This window comes from Rattus norvegicus, chromosome 2 (genome assembly GCF_021556685.1).
Source record: "Rattus norvegicus strain SHRSP/BbbUtx chromosome 2, alternate assembly SHRSP_T2T, whole genome shotgun sequence".
NCBI classification, from domain to species: domain Eukaryota; kingdom Metazoa; phylum Chordata; class Mammalia; order Rodentia; family Muridae; genus Rattus; species Rattus norvegicus.
In genome coordinates this window covers 175,117,813-175,143,093 of record NC_141535.1, presented here as the reverse complement: position 1 = coordinate 175,143,093, position 25,281 = coordinate 175,117,813, and the positions used below count along the sequence as shown (strand labels likewise).

General features: G+C 46.0%; 3 protein-coding genes across 19 annotated transcripts; 1 reads left to right on the top strand and 2 right to left on the bottom strand.

The window, feature by feature from the left end:
- Positions 1-259: 259 nt before the first annotated feature.
- Positions 260-9,803, bottom strand: Isg20l2 (interferon stimulated exonuclease gene 20-like 2). Of its 2 annotated transcripts, none has more exons than XM_087627217.1 (4): positions 9,506-9,803; positions 7,822-8,658; positions 955-1,155; positions 260-500 (listed from the first exon to the last, which is right to left on the bottom strand). In XM_087627217.1, the coding sequence occupies exons 2-4, from the start codon at positions 8,614-8,616 to the stop codon at positions 387-389; spliced, it is 1,110 nt and encodes a 369-aa protein (XP_087483343.1). In that variant the 5' UTR covers positions 8,617-8,658; positions 9,506-9,803; the 3' UTR covers positions 260-386. The 2 variants fall into 2 exon arrangements, with proteins under 2 accessions (XP_087483343.1, NP_001007742.1); NM_001007741.1 differs by having other exon boundaries at positions 262-500; positions 7,822-8,770; positions 9,506-9,747.
- On the top strand, positions 9,551-20,599 carry Mettl25b (methyltransferase like 25B). 11 transcript variants are annotated; one of them, XR_015665538.1, is made up of 10 exons: positions 9,551-9,666; positions 10,129-10,251; positions 11,886-11,933; positions 13,653-13,777; positions 13,990-14,142; positions 14,595-14,657; positions 14,872-15,015; positions 15,633-16,122; positions 16,555-16,739; positions 17,548-17,900. XR_015665538.1 is itself a non-coding variant. In XM_087627190.1 (9 exons), exons 2-9 carry the CDS (start codon positions 10,141-10,143, stop codon positions 17,667-17,669), a joined length of 1,428 nt encoding a protein of 475 aa, XP_087483316.1. In that variant the 5' UTR covers positions 9,551-9,666; positions 10,129-10,140; the 3' UTR covers positions 17,670-20,599.
- On the bottom strand, positions 17,279-23,342 carry Mrpl24 (mitochondrial ribosomal protein L24). 6 transcript variants are annotated; one of them, NM_001439757.1, is given in 6 exon segments: positions 17,279-18,297; positions 18,459-18,589; positions 18,849-18,952; positions 19,129-19,224; positions 19,302-19,534; positions 23,175-23,328. In NM_001439757.1, coding segments are annotated over 5 exon segments (651 nt in total). In that variant the 5' UTR covers positions 19,485-19,534; positions 23,175-23,328; the 3' UTR covers positions 17,279-18,160.
- Between the last annotated feature and the right edge of the window lie 1,939 nt (positions 23,343-25,281).

The window sequence follows — 25,281 nt, the reverse complement described above, 5'->3', positions numbered from 1 at the left end:
GAGACTGTATCTAGTGGTTTATGTGCTAGGTAAGTGTTCTAGCACCGGGCTTTACTCCTGGCCCTCTTCTTATGTTAGGACAGGGTCTCACTGGCCTAGAACTAATTCTGTAGTCCAGGCAGACCTTAAATCTATAACCTGTCTAGGCCTCCCAAGTATCTGAGATTACAAGCCTGGGCGTTCTGCCTGACCTAGAGGTGGATTTTAACATGAAGGCTTTCCCCTTCCATGAGACACTTAACACACAGTGACCACAATAGCTGAGATGAAATTTCAATGGGTATTAAGTCTCTGGTCAAGCTCCTCTCCCCAATGATTCCAGCTTCTACAGGTGAGAAGCTGGCAGAACTGTGGGTTGGTTTACTGCATGTGTCTCCCTGGGACTGCTAATTTTCTGGAGGATTCTGGGCCAGATGCTGTTCCCATTCAACTTCAACCAACTTGTACAGCTCCAATGTGGCCTGGGCATCTTCCACCGAGGAATGTCCACTTAGTCCAGTCTAAAGGGGAAAAGAACATGAAGACCAAAACTATTTCTTTTCCTAGACAACTCTGGACCCCCTGTAGCCTGCTAGTCATCCATCCTTTATCTTTTACAGTTTATGAATTTTATCAGGAGTCTACTGGGGACCTCCTAGCACATCGCTGAGTTCCCCTCCCGGAAAGCCAATTCACTCCTATGACAGTGCTTGTGTCATATTAAGTTCAGCAGAGCAGGACATTTCAGACAAGCCTTCTGAGTCTTCTTCCTTAAATGCTCTCTGTGTGACATGTACCCACAGCTCCACATTCTGTGGCCACTGTCCTGACTGCTAAGCAAGTTAAATGTTTGAGCGGCCTTCTTTTCCCACTGTATCATCTGGTACAGTCCATAAAGTACTCAGGAATTATTTCTCCTTACAGACAGGGAGACTACTGGGTGACGGTTGGTGGGGGCACTTGGAGAGAAGTTACCTGGATGTCCCGACTCAGCAGCTTCTTGGTGAGATGCTTCAGTGACAAAGTGACATTTTCTGGGCAGTCAGCCTTCCGGTTGAGGAGCGGTATTTGGGAAGTGTCTCGAGTGAGGGACTTGGGATGAAAGTACTGTAGGGCTTTGTAGTCATTGTGAATGGCATGTCCTACCACTACCTTCCCTGAGAGTATCTTCAAGATCTGGAATGGGCACATAATGAGGTAATGAGAAGCCATTCTCAAAGGTGGAGCTCCTTATATCCTGAAGGCCCAACACAGCTATCACCAACATATCACCCCACCACCTCCACCCTCACCTGTCTTGAAATGCCCTCTCCTTTCCCTAGAGAACTGCTATATAATCCTGTTTAGATTTATATCACCAGAGGTTCCTTACATGTTTATTAATTTCCATCCCAACAATAGTTATCAGTATTCTCCCTCTGGCCCATCATCCCCAAAGAACCCGAGGCCTTGTATATGCCAGGCAAATACCCTACCACTGGCCATTATCCCTAGCTGCTTCCTTCAGTCTCCTACGGAACATAAAGTTGCTGATCATGGGGCTAAAGAGATGACTCAGTAGTTAAGAGTATGTACTCTTCAAGAGGACTAGAGCTCAGCTCCTGGCACCTACATAGGGGGACTCAACCACCTGTGACCCCAGTTTGAGAGGATCTAACACCCTCTCAGGGTCTCCAAAGGTACTGCACACACATGTGAAAACACACAATTAAAAATAAATCTTTACAAAAAAGTTAATTACTAGACAAGGTTATATAAACCTACAATCCCAGCATAAGAAAGCTGAGGCAGGCAGACTGTAAGTTACAGCATAGTCTGAGCTACACGAGACCTTGTCTCAAAAACAGGGTTGGTGGGATTGGAGAGATGCTCAGCAATTAAGAGCACTGACTGCTCTTCCAGAGGTCCTGAGTTCAATTCCCAGCAACCACATGGTGGCTCACAACCATCTGTAATGGGATCCGATGCCCTCTTCTGGCAAATAAATCTTAAAACAAAGACAAACAACACCCAAACAGGGTTGGATCTGGGAATGTGCTCAGAGTGCTTGCTTAGCACATGTGAAACCCTGGGTTCTAGCACTGCAATACCTGGGCACGTTGGCACAGGCCCAATCCCTATATTTGTGAGGTCAAAGTAGGAAGAACTCCAGTTAAAAGTCACTTTTTGCTCCACAGAAAGTCTGAGGCTAGCCTGGGACACATGACACCTGCCTCAAGGGGGGAAAGGTAGCAAGATGGACTCTGAACGTAAAGATTCTTGTCACCAAGTTTGATGATCTGCATTTGATCCCTGAGCCGTGCATGAGAGGAGAGAACCAACTTCCACAAGCTATCCTCTAACTCTACCCTCAGCTCACGACACACCCCATCTTCACAAAATAAACGAGGGGAAAGCCAAGAAAGCAAACAAGCGATAGGAGTAGAGCTGCAGGTGGGGTGTTCTGGATACTTGTCTTGAGTCCAACTAACTTCTCAGAATTTAAAATCTTACAGGCTCTGCAGGCCATACTCAAAATGGGTTTGTGAAAACAGCAACAGTCCTGCACAGCTTTTAGGGGACCCACTTAGTAATGCATCTGGGCTCATCTAAGAGTCACAACCCCAGCTTAAGGAAGGTGCAATGCTTCGTGATGAAAACCACATAGTGTGTCTTCGCCCGAGAAGGTTCAATCAACAAGCATTTGCTTGCTGTCTGTGCTATTCCAGTCTCCTACCCAGCACCATCTTCATCTCATCCGGCCCTCGTCTGCCCTTACCGAAGTGACCTCTCGCACACATCTGCTCAACTGTAAACCTCACTGTGTAGTCCTGGCTGGCCTCAAGTTTAAAGCTCTACCTGCCCCTGCCTCATCAGTACTGGGACTAAAAGCGTGCACCACCATGCCTGGTACTTCCTGACTTTTTAAAAACACCTAGCTACTTCATCTCTAATAAACCTCCTTCATCCGAGGGGCTGGAGACGTGGCTCAGCTGGTGCATGCATTCGGCCTTGGGCTGTATCCCCAACTCTGTGTGAACTAGGTGTGGTGGCACATGCCTATAATCATAGCACTCAGGAGATAGATACAAAATAGTCAGAAGATCAAAATCATCCTTAGCTACAAAGCCAGTCTGAGGCCAGTCTGGGCTACACGAATCCCTGAAAGTGTGTCTGGAAATAGAAAAGAGCAAGGACCTCAATTGCAAAGCAGACCAATGGCGCCCTCTGGTGGCTTCCCAGGACCAGCAGGCTCTCATGTCCTTCACAGCTCTTACCCTACCTCCACTCCTTTATTATTAGCAGTGAGGAAAGATAATCCCGCTACAAACCTTGTGTCTTTTATGTCTTACTACAGGCCACCCAGATCTCACCAACCAATATAATTAATGCTTCAATTCAGCTTTTTAAAAAAAGTTTGACTTTATATGCATGTGCACCTCATGTGTGACTGATGCCCAAGGAGGCCAGAAGAGCATCTCTGGAACTGGGATTACAGATGGTTGAAGATGAATCTCCACATAGGTACTGGGAACTGAACTCAGGTCCTCCTAGAAGCAATAGGGGCTTCTAACTGCTGAGCCATCTTTCCAGGGTGCTTTGACTTTTACCGTTCCTATGGTGGTTAATCTCGTCAACTTGACAAGATCTAGAATCAGGTAAAGACAAACTTCTAGAGGTGTCTGTGAGGGAGTGTCTAGACTGAGTTAACTAAGGTAGAAGACCTACCCTAAACGTTGGTAGTAACCAGCTGCCTCACACTCCTGCTGCCATGGTGAACTGAAGTATAAAGCTATTAGCCAGAATAAACCCTTTATTCCTTAAACTATTTTTATCACAACAATAAGTAATATAGAGAAATAGTAGCGAGGGGTGAGGCTATTGCTGTGATAAAGCTGACTATGGCCAACATGTGCTCATGTATTTAAGTGCTCAGCCCCCAGTCTGTGACTTATTCAGGAATTATTAGGTGTGGTCTTGGCAGAGAGATGTCACTGGGGGTGGGCTTTGAGGTTTCAGAAGTCCATATCAAACCCAATGTCTGTCTCTCTTTGCCTGTCATCTGTGGGTCAGGATGTTAATCTCTCAGTTACTGCTCCAGCCATGCTGGTCTACTTCCTGCCATGACAATCACAGACAGATGAACCCTCTGAAACTGTGAGTAAGCCAAGTAAACACCTTCTCTTTTTTAGAGTTGACTTAGCCATGGTCTCCTCATAGCAGTAGAACAGTTAGACTCTGATCATGTGGTTCTTAGACCTTTGGAACTGGTTTTGGGGAGGGAATGTAGCAGTTTAGAGCTATAGGTTAGAAAAGAACTAGAGTAATGGGACTAATTTAGCAGAAGATACTTCTACACAGGGTATACTGTTCAAGGCTATGCAAAGGCAACTGCTCACTCTTATCCACATCCACAGGGAGAGGGAGCAAGTAGGATATTAAAATACGGGGGAAAAATAGTTTGGTGGGGAAAGGACTATATGCCGTACATTCAAAGTTACAGGGTGTGAAAAGTGATACCACCATTCCATTGGGATAAGGGGGAAAGTGCATAGGCTAAGACCCCGCCCACAGATTCACTTCATTTAAATGGAGAATGCCAAATAGCACTTAGGAAAAAGTTTTCAATTAATCTTTAACCAAAGCAAACAGAGGTCCTTACAACTTTAGTTTAAGTGGACCAGGCTACATTTTGAACTGGAAGCAAAACTCTGCAACACATGGCACTGATTTTTTAGGGCATAAAAAAAAAAATTCAAAAATAAGGGAGTCATGGGGGCTTACATGAAGGCCATTTAAGGGCCAGGCCATGTGTGACAGGATTGGTGCCTTTTCAAGGAGGCTCCTGCACAAAGCTGTGAAAGTGAAACCTAAGTTACAATGGAGAATCTGGAATTTTGGAAATTCTAGAACCACAGTACATTTGTCAAGAAAACTACAGGTACAAAGTGAAGCTAGCCCAACAGAGGGGCTCTGTGTGCCACAGACAGTAGAGGTGCAAGGGCCAGCCTACCTGTGGACCTGGCAGTCCAAATAATATGACAAGTGCAGGAAGCTGGACATGGAACTGGAGGCTCTGGTGTTTGCCCTGCTGTCTTTCCCTGCTATGCCCATGGGCAGCTAAGCCACAAAACCTATGGTCCTGGGTGCTATAAGCAAGCCAGGTGGGAGCAAGGAAGTAAGCAATTCCAAGACCTTCTGTTTCTGCCTCCAGGTTTCTGCCTTGAATTCCTGTTCTGACTTCCCTTCTTAGACTACACTTGCAAGGTAAAAGAAATCCTTTCCATCCCCAAATGCTCTTTGTCATGGTGTTTTATCACAGCAGTAGAAACGCTAAGAAAGAAATTGGTACTAGGTTGTCAAGTACTGCTGATATAACACTAACCATGTGTTTTAGGGAGGACTGAGAAAGGACTCTGGAATTTGGTACTGGAAAAAACATTAAGTGTTGTCTAAGCTAATGAGCTGTTGTGAGAACTTAGGATAATGCTGAGATCAGTGCAGAGGATGAAGGCCTGGCTTGTCAAGTTTCAGAGAGAAGGTTAAAAGTTCCCTAAAATTCTATTAAAGGGGCTGGAGAGATGGCTCAGTGGTTAAGAGCACTGACTGCTCTTCCAGAGGTCCTGAGTTCAAGTCCCAGCAATCACATGGTGGCTTACAATCATCTGTAATGGGATCTGATGTCCCCTTCTGGTGTGTCTGAAGACTGCAACAGTGTGCTCATACATATGGATAAAGTAAATCTTAAAAAAAAAATCTATTAAGGCCCAAGCATAGCAGTGCACACTTTCATTCTCAGCACTTGGGAAGCAGAGGCAGAAGAGTCTGTGAGTTCATGGCCAGCCTGGTAAAAATGGTGAGTTATAAGATAGAACTACATAATGAGTCTTGAAAAAACGAAAATAACAAAACAAACAAAAAAAACATCACTTAGGTGAAATCTTCTAGCACACAGAACCTCTGTTCCAGAGTGGGACAAGGCTGCATCCCATGCTGGCAGTCAAAACTGCTAACACGTAAGAGTCGCCAGTCTGGTGCTGCTTTTGAAGTCATCATTGGATCATGGAGAGGGACTGGTGATGTGCAGCCCTGGTTGCAGTAGAAGGCCCACTTCTACTAGGAATCACACAGTCCCTGAGGAAAGCCCAGGAGAGGCTATTGGTAAAGGGGCCTTGTTGCAGTGGAGACCCCATCACCACTGGATGACCACCAAGGACTGCGACAACTTTAGAGTGGAGCTAGCCTGAGCCTAGAAAAAAAGGCTGTGTGTACCATGCAAGCCCTTCAGATCCTAGAAGATTGTGCGTCTCAGAATGTGACACTTAAACTTCATAATGTTGGACTTCAGTTTAATTTCCTTTGACTGTATGTTGGGTCTTTCCTCTTGAAATAAAACATTTAACCTGTCTTTGATTTTACAAGAACCCATAGTTATGAGACCTTAGAGAAATTTGGAATTCTAAAGACTTTAGATATTTATAAGACTTTAAACTTTTTAAGTGTTTGAATTCTTAAAGACTATGAGACTTTTAAAGTCTGGAGTATGTTTTATATTGTGATGTTGATATTAATATGACATCTTGGGAACAACAAAAAAGGAAAGTTATGATTTAAAATGTTTGTTAAGCTGACAGGGGTCAACTCCTTTGTCAATTTGAGACATTTACCTGAGAAGAGGGGATCTTACTTGAGATAGTGCTTCCACAAGACTGGTCAATAGACAACAAGTCTGTGGTGCCTTCTCTTTTGATGGTGGTTGATATGGGTTGTGCCACCCCCAGGCAGGTTATTACAAGAAAGCAAGCTAAACAAGCCAGGAAGGAGCAAGCTAGTAGCAGCATCCCTCCATGGCCTCTGCCATGGAGTTCCTGCCTTGAGTACCCACTCTACCTTTCCTCATGCAGGATTATAACTCTAAGTTGAAATAAACCCTTTCTTTGTTCTTAAGGTTGATTTTAGTCATGTTTTCTCACAGCAATAGAAACCCTAAGACAGCTGGGTTCTATGGGTTCTGGATTCAGTCATTATGCGTGTGCTGTAAGCACTTTACCTAAGGAGGCATCTCTAAACTTGTTTTTGAGGCAGGGTCTCACCATGTAACTGTAGCTGACCTGGAACTCAGAGATGCCTATCTCTGCCTCCCAAGGATGGGTTTAAAGGTGTGCTCCACCACATGCAGCCTTTGTTTTCTGATGTGATGGCGCTCTCAGTTAAGAGTCTGCCTAAGTTTCAGAGACTCAGTTTAGACTGTTAGAAACTATGAAAACTTTTGCAATTGAACTAAATCCAGTTTGTATTTCTGGATGGCTATGAGCTTATGAGGACCAAGGATGGAAGGTTTGGCTAAAAGTATCATGTTTAGTCATAAGTTGACAGGGGTGGACTTGTGATAGTACTGTCTACTTGACAGAATTATCTAGAAGACAAATTTGAGCATGTCTGTGAGCTTTGGATTGCATTAGCTGAAGTGGGAAGAGCCGTGTAAAAAAACTAAAACAAAACAAAATAACCTATTCATTCCATTGGCCGGAGTCCTAGGCTGAATAAAAAAAGAACAGGAGTCAGTATTTACTTCTCTCTGCTTCCTGACTCCTCAGTAGCTACATCCTGCTCTTGTTGCCACAATGTCTGCATTGTGATGGAAAAAAATCCTTAAACTCCGAGCCCAAATAAATCCATTCAATTCCTTTGCTGAGTATTTTGTCATGGCATCCACAAAAACAATTCCTTACTCCAACAGGAAGCCTTCTTGATCATGTGACATTATTCTCCCTCCCTTTACCATCCTTTGACGCCTCCCCAGAATATTACTTATTCAAAGTCCTCTCTGGACCTCTCTCCGTCTTGTCCCATGCTCCTCACCTGACTCCGAGCAGTCTTAAAGGGGGTAGCATTAACCATGTGGCACTTCCGGATGCCACTCCACCTGGTCCGGTAGTCCACGATATAGCAGGGGGGGCGGATGTACTCATCATAAAGCACATCTCCATTGTAATTCACGATGCTGCAGCGAGCCAAGGAACTCACACGCCCCTTGGGTCCCGTGCCCACCATTTCACAGTCTATTGCCACCATCTTCCTTGGCAAGCTTTGAGGGACTTTAGGGCACTTATCCTCTGGTTGAGCTTGGGTGGAGTTCTGTACAGCATTTTTCTTCAAGGGCTTCTTGTTGGAGCCTTTATCCTTTGACTGAGTTTGGGTGGAGTTTTCTGTAGCAATTTTCTTTTTCAAGGGCTTCTTAGAGCCCTTCTTCTGGGTGCGTCTCTTAGGCTTTGGAAGGGCACTCTGAAACTCCCCAAGCAAATCTATTTTAGCCACAACAGAATCAGTCTTCTTTGAAGGAGCAGGGGTCAGCCATGACAATGATGCTTTCTTGTCTTTGGACTGTTCTGAGTCCCTCTTGGAGGCAGCTGCCTCTTTCTTCTTCTTTAGGCATGAAAGGATCTTCGAAATGCTATCTACTCTTGAAGTTTCCCCTTTCTTTGGAGGTTCTGAGTTTAATTTAGACACCTTGCTAGGGGGTTGGTTCTTTTTACTCAGAAATCCTTTCTGTTCCAAGAACCTTCGCTTCTTGACAAAACGTTGATGTTTGGCATTTCCTCCAAATGCCTTTTTCGAAGGTTCCCCAAAGTCCAAATTCAGGAGTATGGTAGACATGAGGTCAGTGGATGGTGGGAGAAAGCTGGGAAGAGTGGCTCACTGATGGAAAAAGGATGAGAGTCTCATTCTCTGTGGAATCCCATAGTTCAACATGAGGAGATCTGCAATTAGCCTTGGGGGCAAAAGTAATCCTGATACTTGCACCATAGGCCTGAGAGAAAAAGAAGACCAATTCTGGAAGACTTAAGTGACCAATTCTGCAAGCCCAAAGCCTGGATAACTAACGAAGCCCCCACAACTCACCCTTAGGTTGATCTTAAAAGGGTTGTTTCCCCTCTCCAGATCTGTGTCATTCTAAAAACTAAAGATGCTGGGGCTGGAGAGATGACTTAGTAGTTATAACCTGTTGGTCTTGCAGAGATGTGAAGTTCGGTTCCCAGCACCCACATGGTAGTAGTAATTCACAGCATCTGTATCTCCAGTTTCAGAAAAATTAGATGCTTTCTGATCTCTGTAGGCCCCAGGCAATTAAACGATACACATATATAAATACAAACAAAACACTCACACAAAGAAAACCAATAACATAAAGTGAGGATGCTAAGGCTGGAGATAAAAGGGTGTGGGGTCCACAAAGATCGAACTCTATCGTAGTCAAAACAAATGCGTACTGAAACAGCAGAGAAATGAAACTTCTAAGAACATTTGCCAGTCCTGAGATGTCCTCCGGATCACCCAGGAATCCTCAACGTGCTACAAAATGAAGAGCAAATCCAGGTATCGCTCTCCCTAGGCTCCACGTGGAGGAGCGATCTACCTTGCCTGGCCCCAACATAAGAACCTGTGACACCACACAGCAGAGGAGCTAAGTGGAGGAGGATCCAGACAGGACACCTCCGCCACTGTTGACGGTCCCCCAACCATCCCCGAACACCTATATACCTACCTCCAAGTTAGGTCCCACTAAAATCGCAAGCGTCCGGAGCCGGATGCAGGCGCGCGTCGACGTATGCCCGGACGGCAAGAACGCGGGCGGCAACGGGAAGGCGGCCGGCGCACACGCGCCCGCAGCGCCCCCACCTCAGGCAGCGAGGCCAGGGACTCGGAGTGAGTGAGCAGTGGCAACGGTGGTGGCGGCGGTGGCGGCGTGGGTGGGGGCGGGGGCGGGATGCGCTCCCCGGCCCCTCGGGCCCCGTGGAGGTACAACTCGAAGGTGGTGGGCCGCGGAAAGCGGAACAGAGCGCGCCGGAACGGTGATCCCACTTCCGGGAGGGAGGGCGGGACCTGCAGTTGACCGCCTCGCAGTAAGCTGGTGCTGGGCGCGCTTCTGTGACGTCATCGAGACCCTGCGTCTGCGCAAATGGCTTTGCCCAGTGGAAACCGTGACGTTTGCCAAATGCGCTTCGTTATTTAGACTTGTAATTGGACGCGATTGCCGAGGAAGTGTTGTCGGGAGGGTTTGGAGTTCTTGCTTTGCGTTGACCCTGCAGAATTGAGCCCGACTTGGGTTGCATGCTTTCGTGGTACCGACCTTGTGTCTCCTCACCTCTTCCCTCCTTGCACCGACAGTCAAGCCACAGGATGCCGGGCGTCTCAGCCCATGGCCTCTCGTGTGAGGAGAGAAGGCAACTGGCTGTGGACCTCACCCGCGTCCTAGCTCTCTACCGTTCCATCCTGGACGCCTACATTATCGTGAGGCCACTGGGCTGAGGGCGGGGTGCTTCTTATGGTGGGGTTGATTAGGAGCCCACTGCAAAGCTTTTATCTCTTCCTTATGAGAAAAGCTGAAAACTAGAATAATTCCTACCCAGCCTTCTGTCTCTAATACTTAAATTTTAGTTGGTTATTTGTAATCCCCGAGATTTTCCAGAGCATAACCTCCACTAAAAGGCAATAAAGAGTGGTCTGGTGAAGAGGAAGTACTTGACCAAATGTGGTGTACACTTGTAATCCTGGCACCTGAGAGCTAGATGCAGGAGAATCGGGAATTCAAGGTTCACCTGGGCTCCAAAACAAGTTCCAGAGCAGCCTGGACTGGACTATGTTACCTTAAAAGGGGGTGGGGGTGGGGGACAAAACAGGGCAGACATACATAAAGTTACCTTCTTGTAATCTTTACCCCTCAGAAGAATTCTTTACTGAGGCAGAAGAATTGTCTTGATTTGCAGCCAGCTCAGATGAATGTTGAGACTCGTCTCATATTCCCCAATCCCTCATACACATAGAAAAGCACTACAAGGCTTGGGGGTGGAGTGGTTCTCAACCTTCCTAATCCTGCAACCCTTTAATACAGTTCCTCATGTTGTGATCTCCAACTATAAAATTATCTTTTGTTGCTACTTTGTAGTTTTGCTACTGTTATGAATCGTAATACCTGATAGGCAGGATATCTGAAATGTAAACCCCCAAAGAGGTCCCAACCTACAGGTTGAGGACCGCTGTTCTGGAGTAAATGCTTGTCTAGGGCTATCGAGATGTCTATGTAGTTATAAGCATTTCTTGCTTTTTCAGAGGACCAGTTCTGTCCCCAGCACTCACACAACTGGTAACTCACAGCCATCTGTAACTCTAGTTCCTCTGGCTTCCATGGGCACCTGCAAACAACACATACACATAATAATCAAAATGCATTTTAAAAGTTTTGTCTTGCTTGTATGAGACCCTGGGTTAAATCTCATAAGTATCACTAAAATATTTTAAACGTTGAATTGGGACATGGTAATGTACCACTTTAATTCCAGCACTTGGATTGCAGAGACAAGCAGTCTCCTTCGTTCTAAGCCAGCAACAACTACATATTAAGACCCTGTCTCAAAAAAAAAAAAAACAAAACCCAAACTTGTTTTTTTTTTTTTTTTAAGATTTATTCATTTATTATATATAAGTACACTGTAGCTGTCTTCGGATACACCAGAAGAGGGCATCAGATCTCTTTACAGATGGTTGTGAGCCACCATGTGATTGCTGGGAATTGAACTCATGACCTCTGGAAGAGCAGTCAGGTGCTCTTAACAGCTGAGCCATCTCTCCAGCCCCCCCCAAAAACTTGTTTTAAGTGTTTTCAGAATAGTAAAAATATATGTGTGTGAGTGTTTACTTCTTTTTTTTTAAAGATTGATTTATTTATTATATATAAGTACATTGTAGCTGTCTTCAGACACACCAGAAGAGGACATCTGATCCCATTACAGATGGTTGTGAGCCACCATGTGGTTGCTGGGAATTGAACTCAGGACCTCTGGAAGAGAGCAGTTGGTGCTCTTAACCACTGAGCCATCTCTCCAGCCCAAGTATTTTCTTCTGCTTGTATTTTCTTTACATGACAGCTCTGAACCGGTGTCAACTCAATTTTCTTTTCTCTATGGAGTATTGAGGTAGTTCTCCACTAAGCTCTTTGTTAGTGTTTTATTGCATGTGCTATTTATGTTAAAATCGTTATTTGCATTAGCTTACAATGCTGGAAATGGAACCCAAGACCTTGTGCATGCTCACCAAGCACTCATTAACACTGACTTATACCTCCACTGTTAAATTCTTGTGTTTGGTTTTTCAAGACTGAGTTTCCCCGTATAGCCTTAGCTATCCTGGAACTCACTCTGTACCTCAAGCTGGCCTCAAACTCAGAGATCTAAATGCCTCTGCCTCCCAAATGCTGGGATTAAAGGTGTGCACCACCACACCCAACCTTGCCAACTGTTTTTTACAAAGTAAACTCTGCAGGAACAAGACTCTTGTCTCCAAGTTTACAATAGATTTTGCTGTTAAATAAGGCACCAGATTTCTCCCCCCACTTTGAGGTGGGTTCTATGTAACTTTGGCTGTTCTGGAACAGATCAGGTTGATCTTTAAACTCACAGAAACCCTCCTGCCTCTGCCTCCTGAGTGCTGGGAAATGTGTGTGCTACTTTGCTCAGCTGGAAGCCATTGACCAGGTGACAGAACAGGTGGTCTTGCCATTCAGGGTTGTGGAGACCAGAGTCTGATTCACTAGCCCCTAGTAAGGCTTTTTAATTAGTTGATTATTTTCAGATGGGGTCTCACTATTCTGGACTACCTGAATGCTGGGATCCTTTAATAATAGACACCACACCTGGCCCCCACAGCCCCAGAATTTTAAAAGAACAAATGAATGACTCAGAATACATAGCTGTCTGGACCATAAAATAGCAGGTTACTAATGGTTACCTGTTAATGCTGTAGTCAGTCATTGATCATGTTAGTGATACATGACTTAAAAAAAAAAAAGTGGTCAAGCTGGAGAGATAGCTCAGTGGTTAAGAGTACTGACTGCTCTTCCTGAGGTCCTGAACTCAAATCCCAGCAACCACATGTGGCTCAACTGTCTTTAACTTCTGTACCAGGGGATCTGACACCCTCATCCAGACATATATGTATTCAAAAACCAGTGTATATAAAATAAAAATAAATACATTTTTAAAAATTGGTCAAGCCAGGTATTGTGGTGTGTGCCTTAGGGCAGAGGCAGACAGATCTCTGTGGGTTCCAGGCTAGCCTTTTACCCAGTGAGTTCCAGGACAGCCAGGGCTACATAGAGAGACCCTGTCTACAAACAAACAAACAACAAACAAACAAAGCCATGATGGCACACACGTCCAGAGAGACAGAGGCATAGGCCAACCTGGTCTGCAGAGCAAGTTCCAGGACACCCAGGGCTACACAGAGAAACCCTGTCTTGAAAAAACCAACCAACCAACAAACCAAACAAGAAACTAAATGGAGAAAGACACAAATAAGTGGGGCATTAATGAGAGGTGTGTGCAGAGTGCAGTCTACCACATGGGCACCTTGGAGGTGGGGCCACTTGGTACAGATGAGCAGGAGACTCAGGCATCTTGTCCTCTTCCGCACTGGTGCCAAAAAAAAGGGCAGGTGATGAGGTGCAGCGTTGAGATGGGGCTGAGAAAATGGGAATGGTCATGGAGTCCTTCCAACTGCTTGGCTCTTGGGGCTGGGGATTTAGCTCAGTGGTAGAGCGCTTACCTAGGAAGCACAAGGCCCTGGGTTCGGTCCCCAGCTCCGAAAAAAAAAAAAAAAAAAAAAAAAAAGAACCAACTGCTTGGCTCCTCTTGCAGGAATTTTTCACGGACAGCCTGTGGGGCACACTCCCCCACGCATGGCAAGAAGTGCTGGACGGACTGAACCCACCAGAGCTGGCCACCCTGTTGCTGGGGATGCCCAGGGAAGGGGAGGAGATCAGGTATGTGTAAGCCAGAGGGTGGAGCCCTGCGCTGGGAGCGAGAGCACCGAGCCTTGAATTGAGCCTTGTGTAGATGTCTCATTGCATCTTCCTGGGCAGCCACGTCATAAGCTGGTGCACTCAGGTTGTGATTGTGGGCTATTCACTAGCAGCCTGGGCTGGACTATCTCAGGTACAGGTCTGTGTGGCCACTCACCCTGCTGGCCCTGAAGTCCACAGCTTGTGCCCTCGCCTTTACCCGGACACCTGGCTTTCACACTCCATCAGAGTTCCTGGAGAACCCCAGCCAGAGCTCCCGGCTAACAGCTCCTTTTCGGAAACATGTCAAGCCCAAGAAGCAGCATGAGATCCGGAGGCTGGGAGAGGTGAGGAGACTGCTGGAGGTTAGACTGTGAGAGCCTAGTACTCCTAAAGCCTATGGGTTATGAAGATGTTTGACCCATACTGCAGATACGAACTGGTATTTCAGAAGCCCTTCCTTAGCAAACATGCTAGAACCCTCTGTGTTGGTGCTAGGAGGCTTTCCTGTCCTTTTTCTGGGTTGATTGGTAGGTTTGTGTGGGTGCCTCCTACTCCCGTTCACTGCAGTCAATTTTTGGTTTTATAGGCTACAGGGCTTTTGCTTTTGAGTCATTGACTTAAGGGGCAAGCAGACACTAAACACCTACCATTCTCCTCAATTCTGATTTCATATCTCTTATTGATGTGGAACCCTCAATGTTTCCCTACCATCTAGGCTCCTACCATCCTTCTGAGTATTTGCTTCAGGAGTCAGGAGCCAATGCCAAGAAGAGACTTTTCTTTCTTCTTCTTTCAGTTGGTGAAGAAGCTTAGTGATCTTACTGGCTGCACCCAAGTTGTGGATGTGGGCTCAGGCCAGGTGAGCCAGTCTCCAGGGAAGGAGATTAGCAGGCGGAGTGCCTGTGGAAGCAGGTGGAGTGCCTGTGGAAGCAGGTGCTGACAAGTGGGAGGCCGTGGCTGGGGGAGTAGAATATTAAGCCTTTGGTGGAGCCCAGGACCTGTTTGTCCACACCATTGATAGGGTGACAAGTCAGTAGGGCACTGAACAATGCTGTCCTCCCTTGTGACTCCAGGGCCACCTCTCTCGCTTCATGTCTCTGGGGCTTGGGCTGATGGTGAAGAGCCTTGAAGGAAATAAGAGGCTAGTAGCGAGAGCTCAGCGTCTAGACCAGGAGCTCCTGCAGGCTCTGGACAAAATGGAGAAGAGGCACCCAAAGGTAAGCTGTTCTTCTTGCAGCCTGCACTAAAGGAGCAGGGTGCTTGGCTGGACCTTTGTGTTAAGACTCATTTTCTACTTCCAAATTTCTCCTACGTACTTCTGTTGGTTTTTTTATTCCTTCCCTAAAGGATCCACACAGCTCAAAGGCACTCCCTGGTTTGTGTAATTTTCATACCAGTGTGTGCTCATAGTAAACTATGATATGGCCAGATATTATTTGCTGTGCTAGGGATGAAGTCACCACCATTGAGCTATATCCCTACAGACTCATTACCTATAAGGAAACCAAAGGGAAGCTGAGTTAGGTATGGTGGTACCCGTAATTCCAGCACTGGGAAGGCATAGATAGGATCTGTACAGATTTGCCTGCTTGGGTAACATTGAACTCCAGGTCAGAAAGGGCTGCAAAGACCTTGTCTCACACCTATGCTACCCAAAAGACAAAGAAAAATGACATGGAAAATGAAAAGGTCTACAGTCTGTGACAAAGATCTCATCCCCTGTTCAGAGTCTAACTCTTGTGCTCAGCTTGTTATCTATATAACTCCCAGGACCCCCTGCAGTTTGAGGACAGCCTTCCAATTTTGCATCTGCCTGTTTTTCCTTTCTCCATAGATGGTGCAAAGAAGCCCTCGCCACCGCCCCCACCACGTGGTTCAGTGGGTCAGCCCCACAACTCTGTGTGAGGAGCTTCTGCTTCCTCTGGAGATGCCAGGCCAGAGTAGTACCCGTCTGCTACTCACAGGCCTTCATGCCTGTGGGGATCTTAGTGTTGCCTTACTGAGACACTTCTGCTGCTGTCCTGAAGTGGTGGCCCTGGCTTCGGTGGGCTGCTGCTACATGAAACTCAGTGACCCTGGCAGCTACCCACTAAGTCAGTGGGTAGCTGGGCTGCCTGGCCATGAACTACCCTACAGGCTCCGGGAGGGTGCCTGCCATGCTCTAGAGGACTATGCGGAGAGATTACAGAAAGCAGGGCCTGGCCTACAAACACATTGCTTCCGTGCAGCGCTGGAGGCAGTCATCCGACAAGTCTGCCCTGAGCTTCGGAGGCCTGGTGTGCAAGGAATTCCCAGGGTCCATGAACTCAAGATTGAAGAGTGAGGTCTGGGGAGGCTCCCCACCTATCTCCACTTATTACTATAGCCAAAGAACATGTGTGCCAGAGGAATGGGCATTTTATTTTGAGGGCAGACTGGGGTACATAAGTGAGACTGTCTCAGAAACACAAAACAGGGAGACCTAGTGGCACATGCCTTTAATCCCAGCACCTGGGAGTCAGATCAGCCTGGACTTCAAGATGAATTCCAGAGCCCATAGAGATACTCTATCTCAAACACACAAACCACAAATGTTAGACTAGGCTGTAGTCTGCCTCGGAGGCTAAGCTAGGAAGACTACTTGTACTCAGTGTGGGGCAAGGCAAAAATTACTTTAAAATGACTAAGTAAATCACAGTAGGAATCAACTTCTAGACAAAAATTTAAGTGGGAGGTAAAAGTTTCTAGAACTAACTGATTTATGGCTGGTCCCACAGATATGTGCAACAAGGGTTACAGCGAGTGGGTCTGGACCCCCAGCTGCCATTGGATCAGGCTGCCCTCCAGGCCCACCAGGCCCAAGAGAATCGTGTGGTGGCCTTCTTCAGCTTGGCCCTCTTGCTGGCCCCACTGGTAGAGACATTGATTCTGCTGGACCGGATGCTCTATCTTCAAGAGCAAGGTGAGGTTTTGGGGTTCCCTTGAGTCCTTGGAGTCTGCTGGGCATGGCTACCACCTGATAGGTGAGGCATTTGTCAACAAATGTAGATTCTTAAAAGCAGCACCTCCCGAGACAGGTTTTGGTTTTAAAATGTGTAGTACACATGCCCCTTACTTTTGGATGTCCCAGCCCCTGGAGCTGCTGCTGTAGTAGTTACGAGCCACCGGATGTGGGTCCGGGAGCCAAGCTTGAGGATGCTGAAAGAACAAGCATTCTTAACCCAGGCCTCTTCTGCACCAACGAGGAGAACTTTTTTCTTTTTTTTTTTTTTAAAGATTTATTTATTATATATAAGTACACTGTTATTTATTATATATAAGTACACTGCAGCTGTCTTCAGACACACCAGAAGAGGGCATCAGATCTCATTACAGATGGTTGTGAGCCACCATGTGGTTGCTGGGAATTGAACTCAGGACCTCTGGAAGAGCAGTCAGTGCCCTTAACCACTGAGCCATCTCTCCAGCCCCCAATGAGGTGGATTTTTTTTTTTCTTTTTCTTTTTTTTTTTTTTTTTGGAGCTGAGGACTGAACCTAGGGCCTTGTGATTGCTAGGCAAGCGCTCTACCACTGAGCTAAATCCCCAACCCCTAATGAGATGGATTTTAAGCAAGCATCCCAGGGATTGGGAAAGCACATTGATTGCCTCTCAAGCTAGTGGTTCTGGAGTCTTCTTACTTTGGAATAAGGAACTGTGTTACAGGACAGGCAGAGAAAGCCTGGGTGGGACTCCTGTTCCTTTCTAATTAGCCCTCACATTTTCTCCTAGGCTTCTATGCTGAGCTGTTGCCCATCTTCAGCCCTGAACTGTCTCCCAGAAATCTGGTTCTGGTGGCAACCAAGACGCCCCTGGGTCAGGCCTTCTCCATTCTTGAGACTGAAGACAGCTGACAGTCTGAAGCCACCAGGTGTCAGTATGGCTAGCTGCCGTCCTTGTCACCCTTTAGAGTGCCCTGTATCCTGCTGGGATTCTGGCTCTTTGCAGACTTCAGATTTGTACCCTTTCTTTCCCTTCACTTGGAAAGTAATACTGTGGAATTTTTATTTATAAAACTTTTAAGACTTAGCTCCTTTTCCTATAAATACCATGTAATTTTATTTATTAAAACTCTTAAGACTTAACTCCTGTTTCTGTAAATAGGAAAAGAACAGAGGGTCTTCTTGCTTCCATCCCCAAACACACAGGACCTGTCCCTGGAAAGGCTAGCACCCACCCAGTCTATCCTGACAAGCAGAAGAGCTGCACCAAGCCTAAGCTCCCCAAAATGCAAGCCCTTGGGAAAGGAAGAGGGGAGGTGTGGACAGCAGCAGCACCCAAGGCTTCTTTATTGGTGTTTTAGAAAGAAAGGGTGGACTTCAGGGTGAAGCAGTACTCTTAAGGCTCAATACCAATAGATTTTCTTGAATCTTCGCGTCTCCTGGATCCCCATGGCCTCCATCACATCTTCTTCTAATGTCTTTAGCCGGGGCACGTAAGTTCTTTCTAAAGCATCTTCCACTGATGTGTCCTTGGGGCCATCTGTTGAGTCAGAAGAAGAGTTTGCCAACTCTATTCCTAGGAGTGTTGGGCTTAAGCACGCAAGGTAAGCACCCTACCACCAAGGTACATTCCTAGCCCCAGCAACTTTGTTTTTCCTCTCAAACCTCACATCCCTAACTTCTTCCTGCCCATCAACTTACCAGTCCATGTTTCAGGGACAATGCCATCTGCTCTAGGAAATTCAGGTTTGGGGATAATTCTCCCAGATCTTGTAGAGACACGAACACGCTCTCCTGCCTCAGTAAATCTCCACTGGATCTCAGTAGGTTTCCTAGTGGGTAAGAAAAAAAATGAATCTAGCTTGGGGCCTGTGTCATCCTCCAACCCAAAAGTGAAAGCAGTGGTTAAGGACCTCTGGGTTACCACCTTTGTTTTTGTCTGCATCAGGGTCACTGACAGATTGTGTACGAGAAACAGATCCCTGAGTTCCAGCATATCCAACACACTATTCTCATTGGTAAATGGGTATACCCAGCACCTGTGTGAACTCAAGAGTTAGAAGCACCTGGACCAGGGGCCCCTGTGCTTGCCTGTCCACAGGATCCACTAGCTTGACTTGGTGATGAAGCAAGGGGGCTTCGCTAGGGATCATGGTCCCTCGGTGATCCTTGGTTCTGCCAATGTAGCGGTAATGCTGTCCAAGAGAAGGCAGATCAGAAAACAAGTGTGTGATGGGGATTTGCCCACTAATGCTTAATGGGTACAGCCCAAGTTCAGTTGTACAACCTGCTCCTCAGCCAGTTTTCTGCCTACCCATGCTGCTCTTAAGGAAAAAGGGACAGACGGAAAAAAAGACTTCTCAAAACTCACCGTGTTCAATCCCTCCAGGACAACCCAGTTCCGCTGCCGAACAACTTGGACTACTTTGCCCTGCTTCCCAGCATCCTTGCCTTCTAAGATTTCCACCTGTAGGACGATTTGAGGACAAGGGCAGGAAGTTGTTTCCCACTGGCCTTCCTGTCCCTCTGTCTTGAGGTCCTTACCATGTCTCCACAGAATAGGTGCCAGTCTTCATCAGAGATGGGCTCTACCACTACTGGGCGCCGCCTGCTCCAGGGAGGATTCTTCCTTTTGTCTGCTATGGAACCTGGACGGCTCATTCCATAGCGGTAGTGGGGGGAGAGAGTGGCTTTGGATGCCAAGGCCAGCAAGGCTGAAAGCCTCATAACTGGATTTGAGAAATCTCACCAGTGAAAGACTCAAAAACTTCCTTTGCCTGCTGAGTCAAGAAAAACAGGATGAAGATTTGAACGAGAAAGGAGCTTTTGTTTTCTGAGACAGGGTCTCACTATGCATCTTTGGCTGACCTAGAACTCAGTGTAGACCAGGCTGACCGTGAACTTCACATCCATCTGCTTCGTCTCCCTAGTGCCAGAACTAAAGGTGTGCAGCACCACATCAGCCCCAGGACAGTCACGAAAGCTATGTGTCTCTTGCATAGAAGACTTCATCTCACTGACACTCCTCACAGGCTATCCTTACACAGGAGAAGACAAGAAGTTCTGTAACTTTCATCAATGGGGACATCAGTATTCAACACCCAGGGGCTCCACTATCTAGCTCTTGGATTGCTATCTCAGGAGCGCTTGGCACTAAAGCACTCCACAGTTATTACGTGAAGACATGAACATTAGAGCAGGAGGAAAGCAGGTAATGGAAGAAAGCTAGGACAAAGCCTGAAGGCAAGCAGTCGTGAGACATCAGGGAAAAACAGCTTACAGAGCTGGAGAGAGAGAAGGCTCAGTGGTAAGGAGCACTGACTGCTCTTCCAGAGGTCCCGAGTTCATTTCCCAGCAACCACATGGTGACTCACAACCATCTGTAATGAGATCTGATGCCCTCTTCTGGTGTGTCTGAGGACAACTACAGTGTACTCACATAAAATAAATTTTAAGAAAATCTTAAGGGGTTGGGGATTTAGCTCAGTGGTAGAGCGCTTGCCTAGGAAGCGCAAGGCCCTGGGTTCGGTCCCCAGCTCCAAAAAAAAAACCAAAAAAAAAAATCTTAAAAACAAAAAACAACATCAAAAGTTGTATTTAAAATAAAAGTAAATGAACTGTGATTTAATAAAGCTATTTAAGGGCTGGAGAGATGGCTCAGTGGTTAAGAGCACTGACTGCTCTTCCAGAGGTCATGAGTTCAATTCCCAGCAACCACATGGTGGCTCACAACCATCTGTAATGAGATCTGGTGCCCTCTTCTGGCCCGCAGTCACATATGCAGGCAGAATGCTGTACATAAAATAAATAAATCTTTAAAATAAAGCTATTTAAAAAAAAAACAGCTTACACTGTCCCTATGTAATAGGCCCAGATCTTAGCAACAACTCAGCATGTACATAGCACCACCATCCAAAGTGAAAACAAAGACCTAATCCATTGAAGTCCACACCTCTGGGAACATCTCTAATGTACTAACCTTGCCTTTTGCCGTCTGTAGTTTTGCTTCTCACTATTCTTGTTCATTGAAGTATGTCAACCAAAAATAATGATTTTTGTACTTAAAAACTAACCTTGAGAAATGCTTGGGTTAACAGCACTGACTACTCTTCCAGAACTTCCGAGTTCAATTCCCAACAACCACATGGTGGCTCACAACCATCTGTAATGGGATCCAATGCCCTCTTCTGAGGACAGCTATGGTGTCCTCATATATATACATTTTTTTTAAAAAAGGGGGAGAGAAAAATGCTTGGAACTACACTGGGATCCCAAACACTCAATGTAGTCACTGTCTGGCTAATAAAGACTTCCTATTAGCTTGAACCCCTGTCGGAACAGTCCTCTCTGGTCGACACCCCACAACACATATCCCACTTCTATCCACTCCTTCCTAAGCATAGCTTTTTCTTTAAGACTTAGGGACTCCAAGCCTACACACACACACACACACACACACACACACACTCAAAAGGTTGTTGACTCCTAAGTTTTCTATTTAAGCATGTGCTAACAGACTCCAAAATTTGGATAGCAGACTAAATTAATGGATTACTAAATGGTTAAAAAAAAAAAAAAGTGCTTTAAGCCAGGCTTTCCAGATACTTGGGAGGCTGGGGTAGAAGGTTCACAAATTCAAGACCTGCTTGGACAACTTTGTGAGGACCTGGATTTGAATCCCAGCGCACACAACCATCTGTAACTCCAGTTCCAGGGGATAACACCTTCTGGCCTCCACAGGCATCAAGGCATGCAAACAATGCATATGCACACATACATGTGGGCAAGTACATTTTAAGTGGATAATTTTTCAAAAGGTAAGATGTGGTAGTGCGCTGCTGTAATACCAGCACTTGGTACATTAGAACGAAAAGACTCTACCTTTGCGGCTTGAGGCTTTGCTCTTGCAGAGGCCCATCCATTACTCCAATTCCATACCCTACTTTGGCCTTTACGGGTAACAGGAACATTCATGGTGTACATAAATATATGCAGACAAACACTCCTACACATAAAAGGCCAATGATGAACTCAGTAAGGCATGCTTTTCATCCCAGCACATGGACAGTAGACCTCAGCTCTGGGCCAACAAGACTACATAGTAAGACCCTGTCTCAAAACACACACACACACACACACAAAACCAGTAAACGAGTAAAGTAAAGTGTTAAATGTGCTGAATCAGTCCTTGGGAGTCAGCAGCATGATTACTGAGAGTTCAAGGCTAGCATAGTCTACACAGTAACCTACAGAATAGTCTGTGTTGTCATTTCTTCTACGCTCTGCCCAACAGTTACCTAGCAACAGCCAGGTAGGCCTGCCTGGCTTGCTATAAAAGGGATTGTTTGGCCTCTCAGACTCTTTGACCTCTTTCTCTCCATCTCCCCTAAAGGAGTTCCTGGCCGGCCACTTCTCTTCTCTTTCTCCGACTCTACTTCCTTCTCAACTCCCTTCCCATGCCCCCAAGCAAAATCTGTTCCAAACTAGACCCGTCTTATGGCTGCTATGGAAGGGAGAGATGCCTCAGCATGAGGTACCACCTCCCACCACACCTTACAGAGCTCTTGCTCTTTATAAAAACATATCAGTCTGAGCTACAATGGGAGAACTATCTGAACGAAAACAACAAAGTAAAGAGGCTCAATGTAGACTGCTAGCCTAGCAGGCAGTAAGCTTTCTAAACAGTTGCTACTGGTGTGGTTCCATGCTAAATAGCATCTCACAGAAGCCTAACAACAGCGAAGAGATTGCCCATAATCTCGTCACTTTTTTGTGCTTTGTATGTGTGTGTGGTGCTGGTGATCAAACTTGAGAACTCACATATGACAGGCAGGCATTTTGTGTAAGTGAACAACTACTCCTCCCTTTTTTTTTTTTTCTTTTTTTTTTTTTTCGGAGCTGGGGACCGAACCCAGGGCCTTGCGCTTGCTAGGCAAGCGCTCTACCACTGAGCTAAATCCCCAACCCCTACTCCTCCCCTTTTTATACATTTCAGGATAAGAGATGGGAGAAAGCCTAGTGTTACCATGATGCTAGAGAAACACAGAGACTATTTCTATCTAGATCCAATACATTGACTACTAAGCACTAACGACAAGTCGAAAACTGAGAACCCAGGAAGGAATGCAAACATCAAGATCCAGGAAAACCTTTTTGTCCTGTCCTAGTTCATGCAGCATCACAAGTGTGTGTGTTGGGGGGAGGGGGAGGGCTGTCTTGCTTGCTTACTTGCTTACTTGCTTGTTTTACTTGTTTTAAAAACTCCTTTAGTCCCCGGACACGCCCCCACTCCATCTTCCCCTTTGGTTCCCTACACAACCTAGATCCTAATGTCACTTCCGTGATGGGGCTGGCTTTCCTCTCAGTACAAGCCCTCACTCAGGTCATAGCCTCAAGCAATTCCTTTGTCAGACTCACCCAGATCTGAGGATAGCTCCAACTTCCTAGTAAAGAGAAGCCCAAGCCCCAGTTTAAGACTAGGAAAAGGAAGTATCCACCTTCAGATGTCCCCAGTCACCGAGCAGCCTCACCTTCCACCAACTTTCTTTCCACGTGCGCTATCTACGCCGGCAGTCCCCACCCACCGGATTTCTGGGAGATGTAGTCTAATTTGAGGAAGCTCGAAACAAAACAAAACCGAAACGAGCCTCCCAGCGTCTGGGAACTGTAGTCCGTAGTTACAAACTGCGCTGGAAACAGGAAATTTAGCCAACTCTAGGAAATCCGAACTGGGAGAGGCATGCCGGGAATTGAAGGCGAAAGATATGCTAATTTGTTGCGTATGTTCGTACGTGCTCTACGTGGAGGCCACTGGGAGTTGTAGTTCACAGAGAACATGGCTCCATTTTCTTGGTAATTATGGCTTTCTAGTCAAAGCAAAGGGTATCCATTTCTAAGTGAGATCACCTTTATGTCCTGGCTCTTCTCTGCTTGGGGGACCATGACACGGCATATTAAAAAACAGCCCCGCCTTTGCAGAGAAAAGAATGATTATTGGTCCCTCCAATATAGAATTAGCAATCACTCTTGTGTGGAGCATACAGGGGAGATTTCGACTGTGTCCACTGCCCATCTGTCCTCTCACCATCCGTGGACTGGCAGGCATTCCTAGCAAAATTTAGCAGAGACTAGATCTCTTTTATCAGCTTGCTATTTGACTCCACATACCTTCCTGCTTTGATTAGATTTTCTTTTCATTCTTGAGTCTGCTGATAACTGATAACTTTGAAGCGGCTTTCCCCTATAATCCGTCCAGTTTGTAATGTTAAAAATCTCATTAGTGGGCAAACTCACCAGTCACTAGAATAGCCTGAAAAAATTACCTTTATTCTTAGGATGTGTACGACTACTAAAGAATTCCAGAAGTCATCAGCATCAGATGTGTCATTGATCTCATACCTCCACTTGTGAGAAAGCACTACAACTGTTTGACTGTTCTAGCCCTGAGCCTTAGGGAGAAGGCAAGCCCCCACCTGGCCTATCCTAAACCAGCAACCCAGTAAGATGGACTTGGAATAAGAGTCCTCCATCTTCTCAGATGCTTTTGTTTTCTGAAAGTGGCTCATTTAGCTCAAGCTCAACTCAAACTTGTTAGTTGGCTTCTGCCGTTCATTCTTCTCAGGTGCTGGGCTAATCATATGGTGCTCCAGACTGAACCCAGTCCTAGAGCTTACTATAGGGACAGTAGGCACCTATCTTAAGTCATAATTCTTCCCTAAAAGCATTTTCCTTTTTAGACAGGTTCTATGTAACTGGCTGGCCTGGAGCTGATTCCCCACCTGCCTCCAATGCTGCAACAGAAGATGTGCACCATTCATTACCCCTGCCTCACACCTTGTCTTTGGACTTAGAAGTTGCTAACTAGCATTAAATGGTAACCTCTGCTCCCTAAACTTTGACTTGCTCCTGAAGGTCTCACTTTTCTAGAACCAGACCCACAGTTCTTCCCAACACTTTTAAGAGTCTAAGGCAAAAAGTCTGAGACCAATAGGAAGACCCTACTTCAAAAACAAAAGAAAAACACCTACCCGGAATGGCTACACAGAACTAGAATCTCAGCACTTGAAGAGTCAGTTTAAAGTTATCCTCAGGGCTGGAGAGATGGCTCAGCAGTTAAGAGCACTGACTGCTCTTCCAGAGGTTCTGAGTTCAAATCCCAGCAACCACATGGTGGCTCACAACCATCTGTAATGGGATCTGGTGCCCTCTTCTGGTGTGTCTGAAGACACCTGCAGTGTACTCATATATAATAAATAAATAAATCTTTTAAAGTTATCCTCAGCTAGTTACTATGTGTCCTGGGCTACATGTGACCCTGTCTTAGACAAAAGTCATGTATTTTCCATGACTATACTCCACTTCTCTTTTCTGAAGTACTGGGGATTGAACCTTTGACCAACCCTGATATATATCTGTCCTGTCTCATGTATACCCCAGGCCACACCAGGGCTTGCTGTATATCTACAGATGACTTTAATGAATTTTTTTAAAGTTTCTTGGGATGGGCAGACAGCTCAGTAGAGGA